The 10382-nt window shown below is 31.7% G+C and overlaps 1 protein-coding gene across 1 annotated transcript; it reads right to left on the reverse strand.

Annotated features, from left to right (window-relative positions):
* Positions 1 to 253: 253 nt before the first annotated feature.
* Positions 254 to 3799, reverse strand: LOC100801693 (flavonol synthase/flavanone 3-hydroxylase-like). Its single transcript, NM_001289310.2, has 3 exons — positions 3246 to 3799; positions 2436 to 2766; positions 254 to 815 (listed from the first exon to the last, which is right to left on the reverse strand). The coding sequence occupies exons 1-3, from the start codon at positions 3749 to 3751 to the stop codon at positions 567 to 569; spliced, it is 1086 nt and encodes a 361-aa protein (NP_001276239.1). The 5' UTR covers positions 3752 to 3799; the 3' UTR covers positions 254 to 566.
* Positions 3800 to 10382: the final 6583 nt, after the last annotated feature.

A 10382-nucleotide genomic window follows, 5' to 3' on the forward strand; every position in this document is an offset into this window, starting at 1 on the left:
AATAAACAATTGGCAAAGATAAGGACAGGAAGATGTAGTATACCATGAATTTGAATTATGCCTTTATCAAGCAGACAGCAGTGTCTATATTTAATAATTTAGATATGATGATATCCACTCTCTTAACATTATGCCGTGCTTAATTATCACCACAATCATCGATTGGGAAGTGGGGACAAAACCTAGCTTTATTTACACACCTAGGAAGAATCTGGATGGTCCATCAAAATTTAGCCATTACAGAGCAAAGTAGAAAACAGTTTTTCTAAACATCACATCTAAGTATCCAATCACCATTACATATCCTTACTCTGTGGCTCAATGCGCAAACAAATCCCGATTTAGTTACAGGATTTACAATTAATTATACATCAATAAGGTATAGCGTGCTTGTAAACTCTTGAGAAGTAAGAAAATACAATTCAGACATAAAAATCATATATAACTATTAATTTCTTAAAATTACATCCAAACATGTTGTATAAATGTGAAACCAATCACGATAATAGTGACTTACTATTTGATGGACATAAAATGTAAGCAATAAAAGCCTATGAGAGAATGGATCATCTGGGAGACTTTAAAGATTCAATTTGAGATTTGCCTCGAGGTCCTCTCATTCTAATGAAGAGTCTGTATTCATCGAAGGTCATTGCTGGGTAGAGTGAGGGCCTTTTCGGTGTTACAAGCTCTTTTATTGGTTCTATGGGTATGTCACTTTTGGGGTTGTAGAAAAATGCAAGAGAGACTCTCTCTTTATCTGAATTTACTATCACTCTGTGCTCCACACTCTTGTAAATTGCATTGCTTAGAACCTAATCAAGCACACACAAAAAAAAAGCGAATTAGTCAACTAATACAGTTTTTTTGACTTGATAATCAAGCAGCTAAATATATGCAAATAAATCTTGAATTGCACAGAGAAGTAAAATTGTCTAGCAATATGCGCCCTTTACATGATTATGTGGATATGAAATTCTTATAAGCATATAATGCTAAATATCTGACATTTCGGATTTGAGAATCATTTCAGACTGTTGATTTGTGTGGTGACTTTTTTTTTTAATTATTATTATTATTATTTAGGTGAGGAAGTGAGACGGAATGCATTATCCTTGTGCGTTTCATATATTCTTAGAAATTAAAATATTCCACCGTTTTTGTCAGAGAACATATATATTGGCCTATTGGGTCTTGAACAGTCAAATATACAAATAAACGCTAGTGAATAGTGATATTGCACATGATTGGTAGCGGTTATTCTACGTTCATATGGTGAGGTTATAATTGGTCACTTTATTAGTTACAGTGGAATTTTCACGGTTCAGAAAGGATAAATAAAAGCACAGCAATACAAAAGTATAACTGAGCTTATGCCTAGCTAGTATAAGATGATTTATTTAATAATATATATTATGTAAAAAATAACTAATATTTTTAAATCCTTAATTTTGTACTTACTTTGAACTTTTTATTTTTTAATTATTTTATATATCTTGTTTCTTTTCTTTTTCTCTACCTCTAACTATTCAATATACATACTCTATAGCTTTAGCTCGATGGGCTATATTGATATATTCTTTGAGAGTGTGAAGGAATCTTTTTCACATCAAACCTAGGAGTAGGACTCTATCCTTGAACCTTTTTGGTCAAATGTTTATCCACTTTTTTTAAGTGGGCATAATTTTCAGAAAGAATACATTTTATATGACAGATGTCCTAAACTTGAAATAAAAATAATCAACTATTTACCCATTTTATTTTAGGGTAAATTATTGTTAGGAATTTGATTCATACAAAATAATTAAATAAGTAAAGTAATAAAATAAAAATTTGATTCGAATACAATTAATAAAAGCACCATCTAATCATAAACTAAGTTTATAATATTTATTTTAAAAGAAATATATAAAATAATTGTTAACTGATTAATACTGTAAAATCTTTACCTTGAGTGTGAAAATAAAATAAAAATAAGTATATTTGTCTTTAGTTATAATTAAAATAATTGATAGTCTTAACTAATTTTAAATAAGGAATACTAACGACATAGTTTTTGAACATACCACTATCTTATTTGTTAAAATTTATTAAAAAAACTATAGAATTTTGTGAATTTTACATATTTTATAGTAAATATTTTAATTTTTTTTAAATGAATTTCAACTGATAAAAAGAGTGAATTGTTCACACTTTTCACTTTAAATTTCGTCAATCTCACGTGAGTGTTTGCGAATTTAAAAATGAGAAGAAAAAACATATGTAGGAAAATATCTTAATTGCATGTTCAAAAAAACTGTAAAGGACACGTTTCGACTCTTCAAACGTTTGAGGAGATACTAAACTAGCAATTCAACTTCACACGGGTCCCACCACGTGTACAATTTTGTGCATAGGGATAATAGTACGGCATGTATGAGAGGAAGATTATTCACCTGGATTTGGTCTCCGATATTGACAATGAAAGCATGTTTTGCAGGCTTCACAGTAACCCAATCATCACATTTTCGAACTTGAAGACCAGGAACTTGATCATCTGGAAGCAACATAGTCATTCCTCCAGGGTCTGAGTGTGATGACAAACCCAACGTCAACTCTGGCCGTGGACATTTAGGGTAAAAATTCACTCTTAGACATGCCCCTATGTCTTCCCCTCCAAAATCATTTTGAAGGATTTTTTCATCTAATCCAAGGTTTATTGAGAAAGCCTTCATCAACCTCCCACATAGCCTCACTAACTCTCTCCCATACCCATCAAGCACTTCCCTGCATATAAAGCAATATATTATTAATTACTTACATTGTTGTGTTTTAAGATCTTTAATGTTTGTGGTGCCAATTGCACTTAGTTATAATTTCTTACATTATTGTGAAATCATAACCAAAATTCATTAAAAAAATATTACTAATTACTTGCTATATATAAAACACACTACATACCTTTGTTTGTTTTTTTAGGACGATCGATACAGTTCTTTAAATATTGTTAATATTATTTTTCAATCAAAATTAAAGTTTTATCTCACTGACCAACACTAATCCTTTAATTTGTACATGTATTACCTGGACTACTACTAAGATGAAATTCTAATTCTAATTGGAGAACTCCAATGAAAATAAGAATTTCATGTTAGTAATTCACTAATCTTTTAATTCATATATACGTACGTGAAGGTGAATTATTGAGATAAAAATCCTATTCTAATTGAAAAAGAACCAACAACGTAACATGAATAATTAATTACCTGCAAGAGGGAGGCGAGGCGGGCCATTTGTTATAGTCCTTGAGTGAAAAGGGAAGATAGTGAAGAAAGTAGTAATCACTCCAATCAAGAATAGCACCTTTCTCAATTCCAAGTCTGCTTCCGTAGCCTTCATAGGTTTTTGGCGAGTTTGCATATTGCTGCTTCACCTCCATGGGCATGTGAAAGAATTCACGCCAAGTTTCCCTGACCTTGTCCATCAAATCAGGGTTGACACCATGATTAGTGACTTGGAAGAAGCCCCATTCTTTGCAAGCATCTGAGATTTGCTTAAGAATTGAGGCTGAGACATGTTGGTCAGCACCAAATAGTCCCCCAAGGTCGATGATTGGAATATTGGCATCATCAAAATTACAACTTTTTATGGATGGTCTATCAGTAGAAGGCTTGATGTACCTTTCAGGGATTGAATCTTCGCAGTTTTCGGATAAGGACTGAACCCGGACAATGGGCTCAGGCCAATCTGGTTGTGGTTGGTTTTTTAACATTGCTATTTGCTAGCTAGCTAGCTAGATGATATTGTTATGTCTAAGGGTAAGATAGTAGATACGCTTCAATTCGTTTATATATACTAACGGAAACACAATCGCTCTCTCATATCAAATTCTTAGGTTTTGATTTAAAGGGTTGGGTATATGTGCGAAAGAGGCCGAGTTGGATTTTATTATGAGCCAAAGAAAGAAGAGGAAAAGTGTGGGGATGAGATATATGGTGGAAGTTAAACGGAGGAAAGGGAGGTGGGACCGTGCTGGCATGAAAAGTGAAATGGACGTTATATAAAACGTGGAGCTTATGCATTTTAATATTGTGTGAATGCTGTGCAAGTTAATTCCAAGACACGAGACAATTTGTTGGGGTTTATATTTTGATGTGGGGGACGAAGGGATTTAGATTCTTGCTGTTCACGCAATCGTCGAGAATGTGGACCATCATACTTTGGTATTTCAAAAGTATCTTTAAGTTGAATTTATCAAAATAATTTGTGAATTGTAAGATCTTCATCATCAGATGATTCTTATTGTTCAACTGCATGAAATCCAGATCTGAGGCGGAGTGGGTTGTGTTATTGCTGTTTTTTTTTATGACGTTGACAATAGAAAGAAGGAAAATGTTAAGCAAACCACTCAAAAGTGGGTGATCCCATCAAACACCCATGACATGGATTTAAAAAATATTTTATTATTAAACAATTTTAATAAAATAAAAAGTAAAAATCAGATGAAAATTTTCAAATCAAATAAAAAAAGAATGAAAACAAGGAAAAGAAAAAATAAGACTCAAATACTCTGGCTCTTGCTCAGAACCACTGCTTCTCCTTCACACCCTTGTCAAGGTGATTTTGTTATTTTCATCGGAGGTGGTTGATCTGTAGTCATAGATGTCGTGTATTCGTCACTGCATTAGTAAAACCCAAAATTCATATTGTAATCACTTCCGCTTTGAACATTGGAGGGACAACTTCCTCATGCACCCCCATGAAGGTTGTTTAACGTGAGTCAGACGGTGGAGGTTGTTGGTGTGAAGTTGTCATTGTCGCTGCACTCGCATCCCTATGACTGCATTGGTGAAACCAAACCATTTTCCCTTAAAAATATGAGAATTTTACTTAGTCTCAATAGAACATGTTTATTCCATAGATTCACAATTTCGTAGTTTTCTTCATAATTTGGGGATTTGAATCATTGACTCAAAATTACCATGCCTTAGAGAGGCTTAGTGGGTAATTGATTGGGTAACAAGCTCACACCACATAGTCCTTTGATTCGTTTATCAAGGGGCACTTCATTGTTGTTGTATCTAAAGCATTAAACAAGTGTCATGAACCCATGCTTTATAATTTAGAATTTCCTTGTTCAGTTTTTCATTGAGTTTCACAGAAGATGGAGAAACTAATTGATAATGGTGTTAATAAAACTCAACTAGTTATGTTAGGTTCACCAACATATCAAATGAAAGACCTCAATTTATATATGCTTTTGATATATCTTGATTGATCTGGGATGATTATACGCTTGTCATCTATGTGAACTTAATAATCTTGTCAATTTACACAAGAAAATGTTTTGATTTGTTCTATAATTTCGGTGGTACTAGCAAGAATGAAGGTGCATTGTCGTTGGCTCAATTATTTGAAGGCTAGTTACTTATTGATATGGTCAAACTCCCAACTTGCATAATTTTCTCTGTTTCTTACTAAATTATATGTCTACATGTAAACTTGTATTGCAGCAACTTACCCTAACTGTCCAAGATAAATGAAGATAAACATTTAGGCTCTTGTGTATTCCATCAATTCATTTCTTGTTCACTTTTGTAAATCATATGAATCAAATACTTTTAAAGTTATGTTGTCAATAAGTATTTATGATGAGAAGGTTTCCAAATATGAAAGTTTTCCATTAGCAGCTGTTACTACAATTGAATCAATTGTTACAACTACAAGAACTAAAAAAGTACCATTGTGAAACCTTTTCAAAAGGAACCTGAATTTCTTGCTGCTATAATTGCAGGGTCTCAAGTCCTTGAGGAGTCATAGAAAGATGTAGACGAGATACTATTAATTGTGGTTCAACTTGCTCTTGAAAATGGGAAAGCTTAGAGTAGCATTTTTGCTTGTATGAAGTTATTCCTTTCTTGTACTAAAAAACAAGAAACAACTTAGTTTCTTTCAAATCTTCATACCTTTTGATTCCTTCTTAGGTTCCTTTTGTACTAAAAAACAAGAAACAACTTAGTATTTTTTTTTATTCTATCATATGGTGTGCCTAAATTTAAAATAGTAGTAAGAGTTAACATGTTCATTATACACTTATCATATTTAGGTTCATCATTTTTTGTAGTTTCTAATAAAAAGTTACTAATATAACCTTAATTCTATGCACAACTAACTAGTAAATGTAGCTTGTGTGATTTTCTTGGTACAGGTAGAATTATTCCATTAGATGACATGTCACACGCTTTGCTCAGACAAATTTAGTCTTTCAAGCATGAGCTAAAGAAAATCTTGTTCACATGTGGCTTTTGAGTAATATTAGAAGGGTTAGAGTTAATCACAAATGATAAAAGGTTAACCAACATTTATGATAAACTTAAACCATCTTATTAATATCATGAATATAAATTTTCATTATATGGTGTGCCTAAATTTGAAACAATAATAAGAGTTAGCATGCACATTATACATTTATCAAATCATTCAGGATCACCATTTTCTGTATTTTCTAATAAAAGTTAATATATAAAATGAAATTCAATCGAATGTAACCATTTAAGTTACTAATATAACCTTAACTTTATACATAACTAACTAGTAAATGCAGCTCTCATGATTCCTGTATGATAGACATTGAATTATTCTCAGATGACATGACACATGCTTTCCTCAAATAAGTTCAGCCTTCGATGCATAAGACAAATAAATTCTTGTTCACATGTGACTTTTGAATAATAATATTATAAAGGCTACAGTTAACCACCAATGCTAAAAGGATAACATGTATTTATTATAGACTTAATCATCTTATTTATACCATGAATACAATTTTTTATCATATAGTTTGCCTAAATTTAAAACAATTTTAAGAGTTAACATGTGCATTATACACTTGTCAGATCATTAAGAATCATCATTTTTTTTTGTAGTTTATAATGAAAGTTTAGATATAAAATGAAATTCAATCTATTGTAACCATTTAAGTTACTAAAGTAACCTTAACTTTGGACATAAATAACTAGTAAAAGTAGCTCTCGTGATTTCCTTGGTACAGGTAAGATTATTCCCTCGGATGACATGACACACACTTTGATCATACAAGTTTAATCTTTCAGGCATGAACTAAATAAATTCATGTTCACATTTGACTTTTGAATAATAATATTATAAATGTTAGAATTAACCACAAATGATAAGATGTTAACAATTATTTATGATAGACTCAATCACTTGATTCATAGCACGAATACAAATTTTCATATGTTATATCTAAATTTAAAATAATTATAAGAATTATTAAGTATATTATACACTTATCGAATCATTTAGAATGATCATTTTTTGTAGTTTCTAGTGAAAGATTGGATGTAAAATGAAATTCAATCGAATGTAACCACTTAAATTACTAAAGTAACCTTAACTTTCACACATAGTTAACCCAGTAACAGGAATAAATTGACACTAAGTAGGAATATATTGACACTTGAAATTACATATGAATATATTAATTTCACAAAAAAAATCATCTTTATCCATTATGGTAAACATAAAGGAACATTTGCAAAATGTCATTAAAGGTAAGTAAGGAAACAACCTGAAGAAGTATTAAGGTAAGAGATACATGTAACAATATCCAAGTATGGAGGTAGCATGCAATGTGTCAATTGACACAATATGGTTAGAGGCGTATTGAGTTGCATTGTGTGTTAAGCTATGTAGTAAATTGTGGTTGAATAAGGTGCCATGTTATGTTGGTTCTTTATTATAATTTAGATTTGGTTTAGATGCAAAATAGAAAGATTCATTAAAAACACAATTGACCAAGGCTGAAGCACAATGTGCGCTTAACCTCAACCACAAAAATACAACAGATAATGCACACTGCAACAAAACTTGCAGCACCCTTGACCAATACTCTGTGTACAAAAGCCAAAATATAGCCTATAACATACATAATAAGTTGTGTAATTCAACAATAAAAAATGACATGAAACAATAATTCGACTCCCTCATATTATAGCTATTATATTCTCTTATCATCTTTGCATAAGAACTCCAACCTACCAAATAAATATCCTTATATTATAGACTCTTCTCTTTATATATACATCTCTGTGTTTTTCTATTTTTTCTGCTCTACTCATGACCTTATAAAATATGTCTTTCACTAATTAGAACACATATGACCATAACTTTTATGCTCATCATATGTTTGACAAAACTCTTAACCGAAAAAAACCCTCAAACAATAATCCATGATTGTCCACATAACTTATTTGACTGATAAAGTAACTAAAAGACAATCCCTAGAACAAAACAAGGATCTATCAATATAATACTCTAAAAATTTACCCGCGTCCAAAACACATAGTCCGAAAATAACTATACCAACACATAAGCAACCATTATGCCCAGAAATCCACCAAAATGTCATCATAACTTCAATTTAACTAAACTTATTTTAAAACCATCACAATAGAGAAGTGCACACCCGCATTTCTTCCACCACAAATACACTATACATCAACACACTCAAATCTCTATCAGCACGACTTATTATTCCAATGAAACCATACAATCCACCAACAATCAATTATGTAATTGTGACTTATCCAATACTAGAACCCAAACGACAACAACCAGAGAAACAAAAGACGAAATAATGATGAACAATAAATTAATAGAAACAAAACCTGCAAATGAAGCTCTTTAATCCTTCACAATGTCGAACATTGAACACGAAAGTGATCACAAAGTTAAGAGTGGTAACATCAACACATAGTGGAGAAGGAGAAACGATTTCATGTAAGACTAAAATATAAAACCTGTGATGTTACAAACTACAAAATGAAACATAGGTCATTAACAAATATAGAAAATCAAAAATCAAAATATACCTCCAGTCATTGCCATGAAAGAGCTGTCTTGTTTTGGTTCTTTCAAGCTCCCATTCTCTCTCTTTGTAGATGGTGTATCAGACAAAAATGAAAGATATGATCTTATAGACCAAATACATGTGCTATATATGGGTATTCTACCATAAAAAATGTATTTAGTAGCCATTACCACCAATCATTAGTCATTACCACTTATTAGTAGTCATTCAATATTTGGCTTTTCAACTCTAAAACTGACGGAGCAATTGACATTCCAAAACGTACAAACCAAAATTATTACATTCTCCCACTTGATCTAAACGTTTTGACTCATTGATTAAAATAAGTCAATGCTCAATCTTCTTAAGAAATGAACATACAAATCATAGAGATCGTTTCTCTTATAACGAGTAATATCATCCATGTATTACAACATACTCAATTTCCCAAGTTGTATACTCAAGTTGGTAATAAAACTTAATGAATAAACCCAAAGTTTATTCTTGGTCTAAAACATAATTTTTCTCAAATAAATCAATGTGTATCTGAATATGAGAAAATATCACAATATAAAAGTTTCAACTCTAACCTGTATGTATACAATCATAAAGTGAAACCAAGTCTCATTCTCTCTACATGATCCTTGAATTTAAACGGCGGCGTGTCTTTAGTCAAAGGATCAACGATCATCAACTAATTGCTTATATGCTCAATGACCACTTTTTTGTCTTTTACTCTTTCTCTAATGGCTAAGTACTTAATGCTGATGTACTTTCTTTGACTTCCATTTTTTGTTATTCTTAGCCATAAAGATAACAACTGAGTTATCACATAAAATTCTTATAGGCCTAGAAATAGTATCAACTATCTTCAGTCCAGAAATGAAACTCTTAAGCCATACACCATGTGATGTAGCCTCAAAGCAAGAGACAAACTCATCTTCCATGATAGAAGTAGCAATCAAAGTCTACTTAACACTCCTCCACGAAATAGCTCCATCAACCATCATGAAAATGTACATAGATGTTGATTTGCGAGAATCAACACAGCTAGCAAAGTCTGAGTCTAAATACCCAATCACATCTAGATTGTTTGTTTGTCTATATATAAACATGTAATCTTTAGTCCCTTGAAGGTACCTCATCACTTTTTTTCCAACTCTTCAGTGGTCAATACCCGAATTACTCTGATATCTTCCTAACATTCCAACTACAAAAGCAATGTCAAGCCTTGTGCATACTTGAGCATACATGAGGCTTCCAACAACTGAAGCATAAGGAATGTTTTTCCTTTGTTCCCTTTCAGTTATTCTTTAGGCATTGTTTCAAATTAAACCTATCACCCTTCACAATGGAGGGCGACACTTGATGAACAATCTTTCATCCAAAATCTCTCTAAAATTTTGTTAATATAGGTTTTTTGTGATAGACCTAAAATACCTAGAGGTCTATCTCTATGAATCTTAATGCCAATGACATAAGATGCATCACCTATATCCTTCATGTCAAAATTCTTAGAGAGAAATTGTTT

The sequence above is a fragment of the Glycine max genome, chromosome 11 (genome assembly GCF_000004515.6).
Source record: "Glycine max cultivar Williams 82 chromosome 11, Glycine_max_v4.0, whole genome shotgun sequence".
Classification (NCBI taxonomy): domain Eukaryota; kingdom Viridiplantae; phylum Streptophyta; class Magnoliopsida; order Fabales; family Fabaceae; genus Glycine; species Glycine max.